General features: G+C 39.1%; 1 protein-coding gene and 1 pseudogene across 12 annotated transcripts in view; one reads left to right on the top strand and one right to left on the bottom strand.

Moving 5' to 3' along the window:
• LOC311623129 (small ribosomal subunit protein eS27-like) overlaps nucleotides 1-19,265 on the top strand; it is a 249,116-nt pseudogene that overhangs the window by 112,123 nt on the left and 117,728 nt on the right. The window lies entirely within an intron of this gene.
• The window catches only part of SH3D19 (SH3 domain containing 19), a 135,658-nt gene that overhangs the window by 30,182 nt on the left and 86,211 nt on the right, over nucleotides 1-19,265 (bottom strand). For 4 of the 11 annotated variants that reach the window (XM_084884887.1, XM_084884883.1, XM_084884888.1 and 1 more), the window contains 4 exons: nucleotides 16,445-16,487; nucleotides 14,062-14,215; nucleotides 13,781-13,934; nucleotides 12,054-13,058 (listed from right to left, as the gene is read on the bottom strand). In XM_084884887.1, coding sequence (XP_084741013.1) covers nucleotides 12,054-13,058; nucleotides 13,781-13,934; nucleotides 14,062-14,215; nucleotides 16,445-16,487 — 1,356 coding nt within the window. Of the gene's footprint in view, nucleotides 1-12,053; nucleotides 13,059-13,780; nucleotides 13,935-14,061; nucleotides 14,216-16,444; nucleotides 16,488-18,093; nucleotides 18,135-19,265 lie in introns of all 11 variants that reach the window. The other 7 variants (XM_084884893.1, XM_084884892.1, XM_084884884.1 and 4 more) reach the window with 3 other exon arrangements.

A 19,265-nucleotide genomic window follows, 5' to 3' on the forward strand; every position in this document is an offset into this window, starting at 1 on the left:
ATACTTAAGTAAAATGACACTTCAGAAACATGAAAATGAAAAACATTTATCCTGATAAAATAAGACATCCCCTTTCAAATATATCATTTTGGGGTAAGGATACATGACTTGGCAATTCTTTATCTTAACTGGTTCATTTAAAATAGGTAGTGTATGCCCTGGCTGGTGTGGCTCAATGGGTAGAATATCAGCCCATGCACCTAAGGGTTGTGAGTTTGATTCCTGGTCAAGGGCATGTACTTGGATTACAGTTTCAATCCCCTGCACCTGATGGTGTGCATGCAGGAGACATCCAATGTCTCTGTCTCTCTCAATTTATCACTTTCATTATCTCTGTCCCTCCCTCCTCCTATCTCTAAAAATCAATGGAAATATATCCTTGGGTGAAGATTATCAAAGATAAATAAATAGGCAGTATATGCTTAGAAAAAATATTTTTTTTAAAAAGCATAATCAAACTTTTTTCCTAAAAGGAATATTTTTTCTTTAATGTCAATGTTCTTATAAGTAGCTTGGAAAAATGGCCATAAAATTTTTTAAAGATGAGAAATCTAAAAATAAATAGATTAGCAAATCTACACTAATAAAAGGAAAACATGCAAATTGACCGTACCTCCACTACATCCACCAGCCACACCCACCAGCCAATCAGGAGCAAGTACGCAAATTAACCCAACAAAGATTGCCAGGAAGCTGGAGTGAGCAGGAGGCTTCGGTTGCTCCTGACAATGGAGGAAGCCACGCTTCCCACCCACTCTAGCCAGCCCTGGCCTCCACTCAAGGCTACAAAGTTTCAATTATAGATAAAGTGACCAGATGTCCTGATTTGGTGGGACAGTCCCGATTTTTAACACTTTGTCCCGCGTCCCCCGGCGTTGTAAAAAAGTCCCAATTTTTGGAAAGATTCAATGAGGCACTGAAAAGACAAAAAGGAGGGACTGGAAGATTGGATCACCAGGGGGCATGGCCAGTCTGAAAACAGCCCTCAGCTTTACACCCAGGCTGGCCATACTCCCCTGGGGTGAGGGTCCCTGCTGGAGGTTTGGCTAGCCTGCAAACAGTCATCAGCCCTTCACCCAGGCTGCCCCACATCCCAAGGGAACCCCTACCCTGATCCAGGATACCCTTCAGGGCAAACCAGTCGGCCCCCAACAGCCTTTTATCTATACTAATAAAAGGGTAATAAGCTAATTAGACTGGGAAACCTTCTGGACGTTCTTCTGGATAAAACCATGGTGGCAGGGCCAAGGTAGAAGCAGTTAGAGGCCAAGAGGGGAGGGCAGTTGTGGGTGATCAGGCTGGTGGGGGCCGGGACTGTTGAGGGTAAGCAGACCAGCAAGAGGGCTAGTTGGGGGCAAGCAGGATGTCAGTGAGGATCAGTTGGAGGTGATTAGGATAGCTGGGTGGAGGGGCAGTTTGGAGTGAGCAGGCCAGCAGAGGGGCAGTTGGGGGCAAGCAGGCCAGTGGGGAGGGAGGTGGGTGCAAGCAGGCTAGTAGGGGGTGAGCAGGCAGTTGGGGGTGAGCAGACTGGTGGGGGGCATTTGGGGTCGAGCAAGACAGTGGCAGGGGGCAGTTGGGGGCGAGCAGGCCGGCAGACAGAGCGGTTAGGGGCAATCCGGCAGGCAGGCAGATGAGTGGTTAGGAGCTAGCAGTCCTGGATTGTGAGAGGGATGTCCAACTGCCGGTTTAGGCCTGCTCCCTGTAAACTGGCAGTAGGACATCCTTTGAGAGGTCCCAGATTGGAGAGGGTGAAGGCTGGGCTGAGGGACACCCTCCCACCTCATGCACTAATTTTGTGCACCAGGCTACTAGTATAAAATAAAATGCTGTATAACTGATACTCTATACTGCACACAGGATATCATGACACCACCTTTGCCTTTATTCAACAAGCAGCAGAATGAGTATAAGCTGTAATTCAGCACCTGTTCTATGAGTATTTGCCTTAGGGAGACACTCCCTGTAAAACAATGCATCCCATAGCTCCTGTGATGAACAGCACTCATGTTCTGCCTGTTATGAGCTGCAGTTCAATAAGCTGACCAGTTCTTTGCAGGATATGTGAGGAGCTGAGCTCAGAATAAGGAGGCCCTTTAGCTCCCTGATATTTCTCCTTGCCTTCCACCCAGTTCACAGGCAATCCTACCATCCTATACCCTCCAGAGGTATCACTCAGTTGCTCACCTATGTATGTCTGCCATGTGCCAGTAACAGTGCTGGGTGGGGAGATACAAGAATAAAGTACAATCCTATTTTTTTAAAAATATATTTTATTGATTTTTTACAGAGAGGAAGAGAGAGAGATAGAGAGCTAGAAACGTCGATGAGAGAGAAACATCGACCAGCTGCCTCTTACACACCCCCTACTGGGGATGTGCCCGCAACTCAGGCACATGCCCTTGATCGGAATCGAACCTGGGACCTTTCAGTCCGCAGACCAACGCTCTACCACTGAGCCAAACCGGTTTTGGCACAATCCTATTTTAAGTTTATTATTTACCACCTAAAAAGGGTCTCCAGATGGCTGAAGAAAAAAATTTAGATGACCTCTCTGTGAAACCCTATCAGTCACAAATGAGGTGAGTCTTGTCTAAGTTAAAAAAAAAAACAACTCAAATTATCAGAACATCCAACTTTTTAAAAAGGCTCTTGTAACAATGTAACTTTCTTTCACTGTAACCTATATCCCCACAAAATAAACAAACAAAGGTCCTTCTTTTAGGCCTAACCAAATTCTTTAATCCTGGTTTTGTTATAGCATTATCTCCTACTTCAAAAGTAATATTTTTAAAAAAATAGGAAACATATGACAGAAAATCTCCTGTAATCCTATTCCTCTGGGAGTAATTATTATCTAAGATGTGTATCTGTCTATAATTTTTTTCTATAGTACATGTATTATTATGTAGATATTTTTCAAAACAAAAACAGGATTATTTTATATCCATTTCTTTGTAGTTTGTTTTTCTACTTTTCTTATTCAGTATTGGTGTGGGTACCTGCTACACATCAAACACTATTCTAGATGCTGGGAATACTTCAATGAACAAAGCAAAGAACTTTGCCCTTATGGTACTTACACTGCAGCAAGGAGATGGAGACAGTAAACAATAAATAAAATAGATAAGTAGTTCATGGGGTATATTGGAAGGTGAGAGGTACTACTGAAAAAGGAAAAAGTAGAGCAAGGTGAGGCACTTCAGTTGTGGGCATAAGAGCCGCAGACTGTAGCATGAAACAGGAGGGGGAAGTTGGGGAGGGTGCCATGACCGTCTTTCCAACAACTGGATTTTACATATTCTAATAGTTCTTCCAACTTGAATAATATACATTGTTTTTTTTAAAAAAAAAAATTTATTGATTTCAGAAAGGAAGGGAGGGAGGGAAGGAGGGAAGGAAAGAAGGAGAGAGGGAAGGAAGAAGGGAGGGAGGGAGGGAGAAACATCAAGGATGAGAGAGAAGCATTGATTGGCTGCCTCCTGCTGGGGACCGAGCTCGCAATGCAGGCATCGCAATGCAGGCATATGGCCTTGACTGGAATTGAACCTCGGACCCTTCAGTCTGCAGGCCAATACTCTATCCACTGAGCCAAACCAGGTAGGACTACACTGGTCTTCAAGAAACAGCAGTACCATTGGATAAAAAGGGGTAGATACCCTTGTATTAATGCTCACTATTGCAAATATTACCTAAATCCGAACTCTCTGAATAGTTCATTTATTCTGAGTAACCCTAGCTAAAACAAAAGAATTTAAAGAGCCCATGTAATCTTGGCATACATTTTATTCAAATACAGAAACACAGTATCTTTCCTGTGTGTATTTTTCCTTTCTGTTCTCCTTTCTCCTCTGCCTTTGCCTCTGCTCTGCCAACATGACCCTTGTTGGCACCAGGAAGCTCTAATGAGCCACCTTACTCCCCCAGCTGTTGTAGGGTGGACTATGAGGAACTTCTCCGTTCTTCCTCTCCCAATCATGGTTGTATTATCCTATTCCCTCGGGGCTCTGTTTCCTGCTGTGCCAGTAACAGTGTTGGGTGGGGAGATATAAACATACAATCCTATTTTAAGTTTATTATCTACCACCTAAGAAAGGCCCTCAGAGAAAGGAGCCAAAACAATCAAGAGAAGGGTTAAGGCTGATAATTGTTCATTGTGATCTACCTTCCAAGTGGCCTTTCTGCCCTAAAGACTGCTTTTTGGTACCTGTAATCTGCTGGTTATTAACACAATGGAATCTGGGTGCCAGAAGAAGAGAGAGAGCAAGATACTGAAAACCTACTTGAAGAAATAATGACAGAAAACTTCCCCCTCCTGGTGAAAGAAATAAACTTACAAGTCCAGGAAGCGCACAGAACCCAAAAGAAGAAGAATCCAAAGAGGACCACACCAAAACACATCATAATTAAAATGCCAAGGGCAAAAGACAAAGAGAGAATTTTACATGCAGCAAGAGAAAAACAGTTAGTTACCTATAAGGGAGTACCCATACAATTATCAGCTGATTTCTCAACAGAAACTATGCAGGCCAGATGGGAGTGGCAAGAAATATTCAAAGTGATGAATAGCAAGAACCTATAACCAAGATTACTCAGCAAAGCTATCATTCATAATTGAAGGTCAGATAAAGAGCTTGATAGATAAGAAAAAGCTAAAGGAGTTCATCAACACCAAACCAGTATTATATGAAATGCCGAAAGGTATTCTTTAAGAAGAGGAAAAAGAAGAAAAAGGTAAAGATAAAAATTATGAACAACAAATACATATCAACAAGTGAATCTAAAAATCAAGTGAATTAAAAAATCTGATGAGCAGAATAAACTGGTGAGTGTAATAGAATCAGGGGCATGAAAAGGGAGTGGACAATTCTTGGGGGGAAAGGGTGTGGGGGTGTAGAAAGATACTGGACAAAAATCATACACCTATGAATGAGAATAGTGGGGGGGGGAGGGGTAAGGGCAGAGGGTGGGGTGGGAACCGGGTGGAGGGGAGCTATGGGGGGTGGGTGGGAGAGGAACAACTGTAATAACCTGAATAATAAAGATTTATTAAAAATTTAAAAAATTAAAAAAGGCATTATTATTAAACCTAAAGGATTTAAATTTAAGTAGCATAGATGCAACTTCAATACAAAGTACTCAAAGTCTTCTAGCTAATCACTCTTTCTCTTTTTTGTATTTATTTCAAAGAGTAAGAGAGAGAGAGACAGAGCAAGAGAGAAACATCAATGATGAGAGAGAATTATCAATCAGCTGCCCTCTGCTTGCCCCCTACTAGGGATTGAGCCTGCACCCATGGCATGTGTGTTGACCAGGAATTGAACCATGACCTTCCGGTTCATAAGTCAATGCTAAACTACTGAGCAACACTGGCCAGGCCGGTCTTTATTTTTAATATTAGCTGCTCTTTAAGAAGTAGCACTTAGATAACTGGTAATTATTCTACTATACATGTCTTTCTCATAAAGTGGAGCAAGGAAGTCTTAGTGTTCCAGCACTGTGGGCTGTTTGGCAGAAGTGGGCTGGTTTAATGATCTACTTCAGCTGTGCCTACTGAGTCAGTGAGCTCGGCATCTGCCACTCTGTCTGCATGCTGTCCTGGGCTGTAATCCAGACCAGGTGTGCAGATTCGTGTGGGGGATGGGGGGTGGGAGGGAGAAATAAGCAGCATCACTTCAATGAGAAGGTGGAGCCAGAGGCCCGTTTTTCATCTTGATGATGGTGTGCAAGTCTCTCTCTAGTTACCCAATATGAAGTTTACTCTTTATCTCTTTTCTTTTCTCTTTAGTTATTTTTATTGTCTGAAGTTTTACATATGTCTCCTTTTTCCCTGCTTGACTCCCCGCCCCCCTAGCCATTCCACTCTAGGCAAGCCCCCATCACCCCAGTGTCTGTGTCCATTTGTTATGATAATATACATACATACAAGTCCTTTGGTTGCTCTCTAACCCCATACCTCCCCTGTCATTTGTCTCTGGATCTATTCTTGCTCATCAAATTATGCTGACCATTATATCCCACATATGAGTGAGATGATGGGATATTTATCTTTCTCCAACTGCATTATTTTGCTTAGCATAATGCTCTCTAGTTCCATCCATGCTGTTGCAAATGGTAAAAGTTCCTTATTTTTTATAGTGGTATAGTATTCCATTTTGTGGATGTACCACAGTTTTTTAATCCACTCATCTGCTGATGGGCACTTAGGCTGTTTCCAAATCTTAGCTATTATAAATTGTGCTGCTATGAACATAGGGGTGCATATATCCTTTCTGATTGGTGAAAGTCCAGAAATAAATCCATACTTATATGGAGAATTAATGTAACAAAGGAGGCAAAGGTATAACTATTATGCTGTACACATGAAACTAATATAATATCGAATGTCATCTGTAACTGAAAAAAAGTTTAATGTTTAAAGTTCATAACCTTTTACCAGTACTCTCACTTTTGGAAATTTATTTCTCAGTTACAAAAGCACTAGTAGAAATGAAAATTTTTTTATGAGACTTTACTGCAGCATTTTTTGTTGTGACAAAAAGAAAAATTTGGAAACAAATAAAACAACCTGCATGTCCATCAATAGGGGAAATGTTGAATCAACTGTGATGCACTCAGGCAGGTAAAAGGACACAAGGAGTTAAAACTTACATCTACTGGTCTGAAGAGACATCCATAAATCTCATTGTTAAATGAAAAAAGTAAGCTGCTGAGTAATAGGTAGAGTACATTAATTTTTTTTAAAAGGCTAGAAAAGGTACATGCATATATAAATATATATACTCATAAGCTTTGGTTTGGAATGTCTAAAGGCACAGAAGGCTACATAACACTGTTTCCACTGGTTAGTCTGGGAATTTGGACAGACTTAGAGGGAGATTAATTTGTTTATTTCACTAAATGTTTATATTGCTTGAGTTGTTACAGCAAATATATGTCATTTTGTAACTTCAAAAAAATCCAATAAAATAAATTCGATATAAAAAAAGTTATAACACCCCTCTGAAACAAAATAAAAACCATTTAAAAATAAGGGGGGAAAAGTAAAAATTCTTGGTCCTTTTGTTGCTTTTTCAAAGCAATAATGGCCATAAAATTTTCCACAAAGTAACTAGAAAAATAAAAATTCTTTTTTTTTTTTTTTTTTTTTAATGTTCCAGAAGTGCTCTGACTGCAGCTTTGCTGAGTCATCCCCATGTGTAGAGTTGGCCTGTTGTCTCACACTGCTCCTGCACCATCTAAACGTACAGGCACCTGTGGCTGGTGAAGTGGTGTTTGTTTCTAGGCTGTTCTGTTCTTCGTGTGGAAAAAGGTGATCATGTATGGTTGATGGCAAATATTTGAGAATGAAAACATCTCAAGTTTTCAAGCTGAGAATTAAACTTGGCACCACAGAATTACTTATTTAAAAAACATTTTTAAAGTACTCACTCTCTGCTCGGGGTTGTTCTGGTTTCCTTGAGGTAGGTACAAGTATCATCCCATTTTATAGATGAAGTAATAGAGGTACAGAAATCACCTAATAGAGAAGTAGCAGAGCCACGCTTCAAACCCGGGAGTCTGCTTAGAGTTGGTATCAGTCGGGGTTCTCCAGAGAAATAGAACCCATCAGGATTGTTCAGTGATTATGGGGGCTGGCAAATCCGATATGTACAGGGCAGGCAGGCAGGAAGTGGTGTTGAGGTCTTAAAACAGAATTTCTTCCCCATAGAAACCTCAGTTTTTCTCTTAACGCCTTTCAACTAGTTGGATGAGGCCCAACCACATTATCAAGGAAGTCCACTGATTGTAGATGTTAACCATATCTATAAAGTACATTCACAACACTTATAGATGAGGGTAATATAGCTTAGCCAAGTTGATGTACACACACTCTACATCATTGGGTCCATACTTTTAAACACTACTCCAAGCTAAGAACCTTACATGTTGGATCTAAATTTTACAATAAACTAAAGTTAATTTAGTAATGGGTTACCCCATTACAAATGGTGCTCTTCACCTAATTGAAAATAGAATCTGAATTTCTTTTCAATCCACGTAGCTTCTAGCACAAAATATTGCTCCAAGTAAGTATGCAATAGATAATATTGAAAGAACGAGCAACTGAATTATTTAGATGATATTCTATAAGACTTTCCAGGCATTGAGAACTCTGGCTCCATTTTTAAATTTAAAATCATTTTGCCCGAGTGACATACAGGTTTTATGAATTTCTAGATTTTCTTGAAAAAATGGAGAATATCTACATAAACATTCTCTTTTCATACTATTCCTCAGTGATCCTATTTAATAGGAAATAATGCAGATATATGTTTTTTAATTTGTCTAAATTAGACAGACTTAATTCATAATAATTAGCTCTATTTGTAACCTTGAAAAATATAACTCCCTTTTCAAAGAAAAAAGATTCAGAAGCTAATCATATTCTCAGAATTCTGTGATCCAGAAAGGGTTAAGAACTGCAGTGCCACAATTCTGTCCATCACAGACTATCTGCTCTGGCTTCTCTAGAAAAAACATACAAAGCATATCCAAAAGAATCTTCCACCTAAATCTTAGGAAGGTCAATGGCATTTTCCTCTACTTTTATTTGCAGTGTTTATTCTGCCCTCCTTCTAGCCACTCACACACATAACCAATTATTCTCCACCTGCTGCCAAACTAGCAAGCGCCTTTACACCTGTATCCTCACGCTTTTCATTATCGGGTTGAGAAAAACATTAATGATAATGTAGTTTTCTGCCTATTACCTGTCTCTAATAACATGCTTGTCATCATAATTAGTTTCACCATACTTGGCTTGCTTTTCTGCCATTTCTTTCCCTTGAGTTCTATTTATACCAGAAATTGGCTGCTACACTATTATTCTGGCCTGTGTAATGGGGCTGACAGCAGAAGTATTATGCCTTTTTTGACAACTGCATATGACTGGTAAAGGTGTGAAGAGGAACTGCTAATACTTCTCAGCTCTATTATATTAACCTGGAAGGCATTCTACCCATGAAATGAATCCAATATTAAACTGCCTGTTTTATAAAATTTTCTTTAATAAATTTTCTAATCTTTACAATGTTTTTATAGCTTCAGTATTTTCTGATCTCTTTCCTGAGATTAATATGGCAACTTCATTATATGAAAACTGTTTCATCAGATTTTCTTTATTTTTCAGAAAAGAGAAAGAGAAGGAAAGACATATCTGTGAGTTTCTCCCCTTTATCCTGTGTTCCTCTCCCAGTTTCTGGCTGAGGCTAGGATGATTAAGCAAGGTTTTGCAAAGAGACCTAATCCAAAGACAGTGCTATTGATATGCCATCAAAAAGTCACAAAGTCCAAATAATAAATAAATAAAACCTTTACATGTTGAGGAATTCAGAGGTGATCTTGGAGGGCAATAAGCAAGAAAGCCATAAGGTCCAAAGTACACTCTAGAAATATTGCTTGGGGCCTTAAGTGGTTTGGCTCAGTGGATAGAGCGTTGGCCTGCGGACTGAAAGGTCCCAGGTTTGATTCTGGTCAAGGACATGTACCTTGGTTGCGGGTACATCCCCGTAGGAGATGTGCAGGAAGCAGCTGATGGATGTTTCTCTCTATCCTTCTCCCCTCCTCTCTATTAAAAAAAAATCAATAAAATATATATTTAAAAAAAGAAAGAAATATTGCTTAGGTAACCATAACATGGATGATGCTGCATTTGCAGAAAGAGAAGAGACTCAATTCAGGAGGCTACTGCAGTGATTGGGGCATAAAGGCATAGGGCAGTAGCAGGAGGGATGGAAATGAGAGGAAATTCAGCCACTATTCAGAATGTAAAGTAGCAGAAGTTAGTAACTAATTGGATGTGAAGGGCAAGAAATAACAACTACTACTACTTAATGAGCACTTCACATGTTTCAGATGATAAGGTAGGGCTTTCCTTCATAATCACATGTATCCTTAAAATACCTTGAGGAGTATTATTATCGAGTTTTATAGATGAGGAAACCAAGACCTTGTGGGATTAAGTAAATTGCCCAAGGTCATATGACGATTAAGTGGTAAACCCAGACCAGTCTGACTCCAAGTCCAAACAACTAGCCATTGTGTGATAGGAAGACTCAAGGATATCTCTAGGATTCTCTAGGGAAGGCTGGGAGTCTGACAGTATCACTAAGTGAGGAGAATATAGGAAGAGGTGTTCAGTTCAGTAAAACTCCACAGCCAGAGAGCAATGGTTAAAGTTAGGGAGGGCAAGCAAGTTACACATTTTGCTAAAGACTGCCTCAAAATTAAAAGTTGTTCAATGAAGTGGTAGAAATCAAGAAACAGAAAAGGCTCAGGATGAAGCCAAGACTGCATTCGGGATGAATGTATGTTTTTTACCTTTATTTTTTAAATATGACTATAATTATTTGCTTAATGACACAGAAATAGTCTCAACAATTATTAACTAAGTGCCATCCCCACAGAACCTAGGAAGTTCGATAAAAGGAGGCATTTCTTTGGCCTACACAGTTTTCACCCCTTAAACAGCTTGCTGCTGTTGGATTTACCCACCCCTGTCCTACCTTGAACCTTGTAAGACCAAAAAGTTTAAATAAGAAAATGGTATACCAAGACTGGAAAAGTTTTTAGTGTATTGTCTAGTTTAAGGCTTCATGAAAATATTGGATAGCAACATAATATAGTGAAAAATAAACTAGATTTAGAATAAAAAGATTGAATGCACTGAATGGGTAGCTCAGTTGGTTAGAACATTAGCCTATTGCACCAAGGTTGCAGGTTCAATCCCCAGTAAGGACACATATAAGAATCAACCAATAAATGCATAAATAAATGGAACAACAAATCGATGTTTCTTTCTCTCTCTCTCAATAAACTAAAAAAAAAAAAAAAAAAAAAAAAAAAAAAATTTCTTTCTAGAATAAATAGATGGAGTATGAATTCTACCTTGGAAAATGTAGTTTTATGACACTGGGCAAATCACCCATGGTTCTCTCTCAGCCTCATTTTCTTAATTTGAAAATTGAGGCTAATGATAGCTTACAGAGGGTTTCTGTAAGTACTCAATTAAATAATAGATGTCAGGTTATCTAGTTCAGAATTTGGAACACTGCAAAAACTCAATATATTCCAACAGCTTCCCTTCTACTCCTTATGGAAAAGAGACAGGGTACATGCTGTGTGTATGATAAATATTTAATAAATATGTATTTGTTATCATTTAAAATACACCTATTCTGTGCAGAAGCTGGTTTTAAATCAGAATTTATACCACTGATGCATGTTAAACATCTTTTGAAAATACTATTAAGCATATATGATCAAAAATTATACCCAAATAAGTAAACAGCAGGGGGAAAAAAATCTTATTAATGACAGGTAGAGAAGCTTAGTTTGACAAATCAAAGATAAGCTTCACCATCACACCCTCTTGCTGAACAGTGTGAGAGAAAACAAAACAAAACACATTCTCTGCCTCTTGGGAAATTTAATTGTCCTGATCTTGGCAGGAAACTTAAAACTATTGTGTTTATTTACAAAACTTAGCATTCTCAAGGGAACAGGTTATATAAAGATTATGGGGGAAAAATGCAACATATGGCTGGGTTCTCACTCCCTGCACTGCTCTTGCCAGAGTCCACCTCAGGGCTGGCCCCACTCCAGGCAATCCCAGCAGGGCTGGTTCAACCTCAGGAGCCCTTCCAGGCCCCCTGCATGGCTTCCCATGTATGGGAAGTGTCCCCTGCTTCCTGCTTATGTTTGAATCTCCACCTGCCGGAGTAAGGGAGCCGGCCTCACATCTGGTTTGGTCTCTAGTCCCAGGCTTGGATAATGGTAATTAACATGTGTGTCTCCCTCTTTCTCTGTTTCTATCTTCCCATTCCGTATTTTCCCTTTCCTCCCTCTTAATTTCCAGTTCTCACCCAGCTCCATGTTTTTTAATTTCTCTGTTTCTCCCTCTCTCTACACATACACATCTCAATAACCTATGCACTAGAAACTAAAACAGTAAGTGCCATTCAAGAGACCCAATGATGCGTTTAGATTCCCCTCCACTTCTGACTTTTACTCACCCAGAGCCACCTCTGAACCAAGAGAGTCTTCAACCACGTTCCCAGGTGGGGTGGGTAAAACATCGTCATCGAAGCTGATGAGGTCGATGTCCCCCAGAGGCTTGCTTTGCAGACCTGGGGCTGGGGGGCTGGCTGAGGCTCCTTCGCCCGGTGGCCTGGATGCTTTGGCTTGTGATGCCACTGAGGGTCGGGGAGGAACAGTGACCGGTTTCAGCAAAGTTGCAGGGCAGGTGGGGTTTTCTGAGGAAACTGGTTTCTTGGGCAGCAAAGGCCGAGGAGCAGGAGTTGGGACTCTCTTCCTGCCATCAGGGCTCTCAGCCACAGGCCCTCCTCCCAGAGTCTCCGGATTAACACTTCGTGTAAGGCCAGGGTTTGGTTTCTTTGGCAATTCAGGTTTGGTTACTGGGATGCTCCCCACTTCTTGCGATGGAGAGTGTGGGGTGGGCCCTTCCCCTGGGGCCACCTTGCATCTGTTTTCATTCCAGGAGTCCAATTCTCCAGAAGCTCTGTTAGCAGCTGGTTTGGGAGCCACAGAGGGTTTCCCTGAGGGAACAGCAGGCCTTGGGGGGAGGGCGCGGGGAGCAATCTCTGGTTTCTTGGGCAGTCCAGAAGTTTCTGTATTTGTCTGACTATCCAATGCTTTGATCCTTGAAACAATACTATTTTGGCTTCGTTCTGTGTTCATAATGTTTATCCCTGCCTGACGATCCAAGTCGTTGGTATTGTCCAACAAAGACTGGGGTTGGCTTGGGGCCGACTCCTCTTCGGTGGCCGCTGAGCTGGTTTTCTGGAGATTCTGCCCTTTAATGTGGGAATCTCTGGCTACTGGTCTGAGGTTGCTTTTTGATCTTGGTTTTGGCACTGGACATCTTGTAGCATTGGAATTTTCTGGACAATTGTGTTCCTCAGAAATGTCAAAGACTATTAAAGGTGCCACATTTGTGGGAAGATCACTGGCTGAGACCCCTACGGAAGGCTGAAGAGGTTTGAGAGGTGCCTGTAGTGCTGATAAAATAAAAATGAACAAAAATAAGTTGCAACATTATAATTTAAAAGAAAAACATAATAGAAGATAAACAAATTTTTAAAGATATACATGTAGAATAGCAAGAGAACTTGGTTCTCAATTAGTAAAAAGTAATTCCAAAATCAAGGTGGAAATGTTTATACTCAGCTTTTTGCACAGTGTTCAAATTATATTTACTCATATAAGAAACACTCATTTTGTAATAGTTTAAAACACGGTTAAATTTCTGATTCTCAGTAGACTTACCACACAAATAATTTCTCTCTCACTGTCAAAATTCTAACAATTCTTGCTTTACTTTTCCAAAGTAACTTACTTCCATCTGTTATCCTAATACAATGCATTTAAAAAGGCAAACAGGGTAAACACCTTTAGCATTCTATCAAGTTTACATTGCTAAATATAACATCCTTCTCCATGGAAATAAAGGGCATCAGGAGTAACACCAACCCAGAGTTAAAGGATGTTTTGTGATATGAATTAGGGTGAGCGAGCTCAAGGAAATGGGGCTTTGGGTCCTGAGAATGAACTATTATAATCATAGCAAATCCAAATAAAAAAAGCACACATGATTCACACTGACTTGGAAGCAGAGCTCAATAAATTATGTATGGATTAAAAATTATTTTTAAGACTAGAGTCTACTGATTACTTTCCTAGAACCAGGTCAGAATTAGGGAAGACAAATTATTTGCATTACTTTGAGGCAGGTGGTTGTCTATTTCTTCTGAAAAGTCAGTCTGAGTTGCAGAAGTAATAGTGTGCCTTGGAGAGGCAGCAGCATTATTATTATTTGTAGTATTAACTTGAACTTGGTTGATTTCTTTTATGACTTGTTCATAAGATGGTGGGAGCTGCAATAGAAAGAATGAAATTTTAGACACCTATGGTTGACAGCCCACATGTTAACAGTCTCACTGTTCTAATATTTGAATTTCATTTTAAAAATAAAATGCCAAGAGATAACAGATACTTATTCACCTCAGCAGGAACCAGCTCACTGGGCCTCCACGGGCCTGCGGCAGAGGGCGGGGAAAATCCCAATCCTGGGGCTGGGGCTCCTGGAAACCATGAGGCTGGCCTCAGTGGCTCAGCTGCCACAATGGTGATCTCCGGGCGCCTAGGAGACAGAAGCCTCAGTGAGATTTTGCAGGTTGGTAACAGGCTATTATCAATTTGCAAATGTTCAAAGCTTCATGAAAACAACTACCACCCAAACAAATTACTTAAGAACTACTGCAGTCACAGAAATGACCTGTACGGCCTGGGCTGTCTCTAATAGTGCACCCGGGCAGGCTTCAAGGGATCAAATGGCAGCATCCTCTCTGAGTTTGGCTACAAAAAGATAGAGGTGTACCCTAAGCACACTTAGCTCTGCCTTGGTTGATAAGGATATGGACTTGGTAAGGTCCATACAGGCTTTTCATTCCAGGGCTCTGTTATCTTAGCCTATAGCCAAACATAAATATATCATAAGTAGAAAAGTGGATGTGTCAAATAGAATTGTTTATTTTTCTGTTATTATAAAGTATAAACTAAAAAGTGATACCATATAAATAGAATACATAGAATACCTTCTTCCTCCTCACTCCACCTGTGTCCCAATTCAAAGTTATCTTTTACTGTTTAGAGTTCACATGTTCATTTCTAGTCCCTGATGTGCGTGACTGTGTTCCTTGTCAGTTTTGTACACGAATTTGATGATTATTGTTTAACACTGAGGAGCCATAGTGATTTAGGCATGGCTTCTTTCATAATTTTCTCAACTTGATTCTACAGTTTCTCACTCATGTTTAAATCTTACCTTCAACCTGACTTCCTAACAAATACCTACTCTGAGTTGATCAATCATCTTTCTGAGCCTCAAGTTTCGGTTCTAACAAATAATGATGATGATACCTGCTCTTCCTTTCTCTAGCACTCTATGCCAAAGAAAAACAAAACCAAAAAGCACTATCATTATTAAAACAGTGTATAGCCCGGCCAGTGGTTGAGCATTGACCTATAAACTGGGTTCAATTCCCGGTCAGGGCACATGCCCAGGTTGTGGGTTCAATTTCTAGTGTGGGATGTGCAGGAGGTAGCTGATCAATGACTCTCTCTCATCATTGGTGTTTCTCTCTCTCTCTTCCTCTCTGAAATTAATAACAATATTAATAAAACTAAAGGCCGGTTGCAGGAAGATTCCTGCAAGAATAGGGCTTCCTGCGGTCTGAGCAAAGCAGAGAAGGGAGCGAAGCCTGACTGCCGCCCTGCGCTTTCCCTCCCGTGGCCGCCGCCACCCTGCTTTCTGCTTTCCCTCCCTCTTCCTTCTGTGCTTTCTTCAGTCTTTGCTCCAAATTAACTGCTATCTTTGTTGGGTTAATTTGCATACTCGCTGATAGCGGAGTGATGGTCAATTTGAATGTTTCTCTTTTATTAGTATAGATCAACCTTCCCTCCCCCATGTAGATACACTCTCATGCTAGCTTGTGAAATGGTGGAACCAGCTTATTAATTATATTTGAATGGGAGTACCTAAAAACCTCTGCTTATAGCTTTTGTTTAACTAAATAATGAGTTACTAATTAATAAATTTTGGCCACTCTACATGCATTAATCTGTATAACAACCTTTTGAGGGAGGTCTGGTTTGTACTGCTTTAATGATGGGGATATTGAAGCGAAGAAGAGTGATATAGCTTGCCAAGGTCACATGGTGAGAAAGTAAAGTCATGATTTGAACTTGCATAATGTCTCACTATAAAGTCCTTGTTCTTCATTCCTAGATACCATACCATAAGAAATTTGAAAGCATGGAAGATGTTTTATAAAAATCTATCTATTTATTCATCCATTCAGCCCTCTATCTGTCTATTTGGCCTTCTTTCTGTGTTTTCAGTGACTCAGTCTTCTCTCCTCCCCTTTTTCCCTTTCTCCAGCCAACCATCTAGCCACTTATGTATTCAGCTATCTATCCAGCCTGCCTGCCTGCCTCTTTTCCTTTCTTTACCCTTCCACTCAATCTCCTATCCTGTCATCCATCCATTTATCTATGCAACATGTACTAAGCAGCTATGAGGTACAAAGCACTTCTTTGAAGCAGTTCCGATAATGCTTTATATGTAGCAGTTGCTTAATAAACATTTTCAAATTGATTTCAGTAAATAATTAGTCTCAAAAGAACACTTTTAGGCTTGTATTGCTTCTCCTCTCAAGCAAAGTCTCTATCGTTCAAGCTTATAGATTAACTCAGGAAATGTATTGATGAGGCAGAATGCTGTAATACACTGCTTATGAAAGAGAAATATTTAACTTGCTAACTGATAACATTTTTATTTCATTATTAGCAGAATATATGCCCTCTATTATAAATATAACCATACCTCCTATCTCGATGAAGCTCACTCTGTATAGAAGTCCGAGAAGCTACAAAAGAAAGAATACATTGATGGCATACAAAATTAGTATATTCAATAAAGGTTTAAATTTCATAGGGTATATTATTAAAAAATAGCTTATACTTGATATCATATAGAATATATGGATTTTTTGAAGGATTAAAAATAACTTATTTATTTTTTGCAAATCTTTTAATCACATCTTATATTTATTTTATAATTATAAATAAATTTTATAATTAGAAGTAAGTAGCTAATAAATTATGTATTTCTACAAACTGGATTATAGACACGTAGGATAGTGTCTTAAAGAAAATGTTTTGATAAGGATAGAAGAAAGAAAGAAAGAAAGAATATAAAGGCATTTATACCTGAATTAGGTTTAGAGAGAATAATATCTAAGAGGAACATAGAGAAAAAGCAGAATGTATGTATTTTAACATCCATAGCAGAAAAGCAAATCAAAATGACCTTTTCATATGGTATCAAGTTAATTATAGCATATATTTGAATTCATAAGATAGCAGATTTCAAAAGCTCTCCAAAGCACATTCTGGGGTTCCGAAAGTAAGTTAATGAATGAACAGAGGGGGAAAAAAGATAGCTACAAATAGAAATTGCATAATAAGAGCATTATAATTACATGAAATAACAATGGGCATAAAACTTGATTACATATCTATTCTGATCTATGACAGTACTTTTATAATGTTTGTTTATGACTATTGTAAAGAGAATGAAGGTGGTTAAATTTTCATCGATTTTCTAACTTTTCTGGAGTTTTATAGTCTCTGTTTTAGTACTTAAATTAAAAAATAATGAATATAAGAACTTCCATATCACTTTTATAAACATATTTATAGAATATATTATTATATATGCAGCACTGACTTTTCCCTCAATCTCAAAAAGCTATGTTATTTAAAATTTTTCCAAATTTTATTTTAAAATTAAATCATGTCTTAATCAGATGATCTGGACAATATGTCACATATAGGGTCACATAGTATACATATGTACAATACAGAATTATACCCCTATTTTCAAGGAGCACATTCTAAAGACATCTTTTTTATAAATCTTCCTACACATACTGAAATGACTGCACAAACAGGAATTTGTTTCAGATATTAACTATTTCTGCCAGTTGCCCTCCTATTTCCAATACTCTAATTTTTTCAATTCTTCTGATTTGTAAAGGTTGAAGGTATGAATCTTTGCTTTTCCCCTCCTATTAACCTTCTAGTTCTCTCTGAACAATAGGCTGACAAAGCTGGGGAGGCAGGGGTAGAGGTGGCTGTGACAGCTGAATCTATTCTGGGTTGGCAAAGCAAACCCAACATTTGAAACCAAAACTCTTGGATATCAAGTTGGAGGATGTCTTGTATTCATATCATTAACTGATTTGACTTCAATTTTTACCAAAAGTTAATCCAAGCTGAGGTGCATTTTGTCTATTGGAATGGAAAGACAGAGAGGCTAAAGCTCTGAGTGGCTGGTCTGATTGGTAAGGCTGGTTTCATTAAGTAAGTGGCTCATTAAGTGCGCTACAATCACATCACCATCACCACTAAAGCCAGAATCAGCAGGCACAGCACTTGTACATGACATCACATCATTGGTCACAAACATACCTCTTCCACGGGGCATTTTTGCTGTGCACTATTCATGAGTGCTAAGAGAAAAAAAGAAGGGGTTATAGAAGAAGAAAGGGGAAAAAAAAGTGAACCCAGTTGCTTATGCTCTAAAAGGAATTTGAGAGCAAGACTATCTCACCATGGCACTCTGCATACTTCTACAGAAAGGAAAAGTTGATGAACCATAGTTTTAGGGAGTAAAGAAGTACGCTGTGGCAAAGACATGTCTGTACAGACCAGACATTCACACTCATAACCACAGAAAAAAAAAACAAGAAAAAAAAACAGTAACAACAACAAAAAAAATCCACAAAAAAACTACCTATAGTGCAAAAAAAATCCCTAAAAACAATTTTGCAAAATCAATTTGCTACTTCGATAGGAATCAATATTAAAGTATACATATACTTAAAAGGAAATTCAGTATTCACTTTACATCCTTTTAAATCAGTTGCTCGTCACTTGATTCAGCCCTGGCACACCACAGGTCGTTAGTAACAGGCCCCCCTGGGTAGCAGGGCGGCATTCCCACTCTGGAAGTAGCCAAATGATGGCGAGAAGGTCTCTCAAGGATCTCTGCATCCTTTCAGAAGCAGTACCTTCTCCTTTCCTGCTCCAATTATTTTTTTTTTTCACATTCACTCGTCTGTGAAATCTCTTTTCTCTCTTGATCCCCATAGAATGCCTGGCACTTTCTGTCAGTGTTGAACAAGTTTAGCAGCTAGACACTTTAAATGTTCATGGCAGATTTTCATGTAGTATTTCACACTCTTCCTGCTAATTTCTTAACCACCCATTTAATCTATTCTCACTTTCCCAGATTATACAGATTTGATGTATGTAGTTGTTGCCAGGAAAACTGAATTTGCCACCAAAGCCCATATTGACAGGGATCTTAACCTCTGCCACAAACTGCTGCTAGTCTCCTGTACATTTTGGATTAAACCACAGTATAAAGGCAGTATGTTCCATTAAAGCTATCGTATCATTTTACAGAATTATTTTGAAACTTTTCTAACTCATGTAGTTAAATTCTAAGTACAAAACAAGTTAATATTTAGTTGTTCATAAAATACTGAGACCTGGATTTCCAATATTAGTTCTAATAAAGACTCTGCCTACACTCTGTCAGGATCATAAGCATGAAAGGATCCTCAGTGATCATCCTA

Source organism: Pipistrellus hanaki, assembly GCF_964339955.1.
Source record: "Pipistrellus hanaki genome assembly, chromosome: 5".
In the NCBI taxonomy this organism is placed as follows: domain Eukaryota; kingdom Metazoa; phylum Chordata; class Mammalia; order Chiroptera; family Vespertilionidae; genus Pipistrellus; species Pipistrellus hanaki.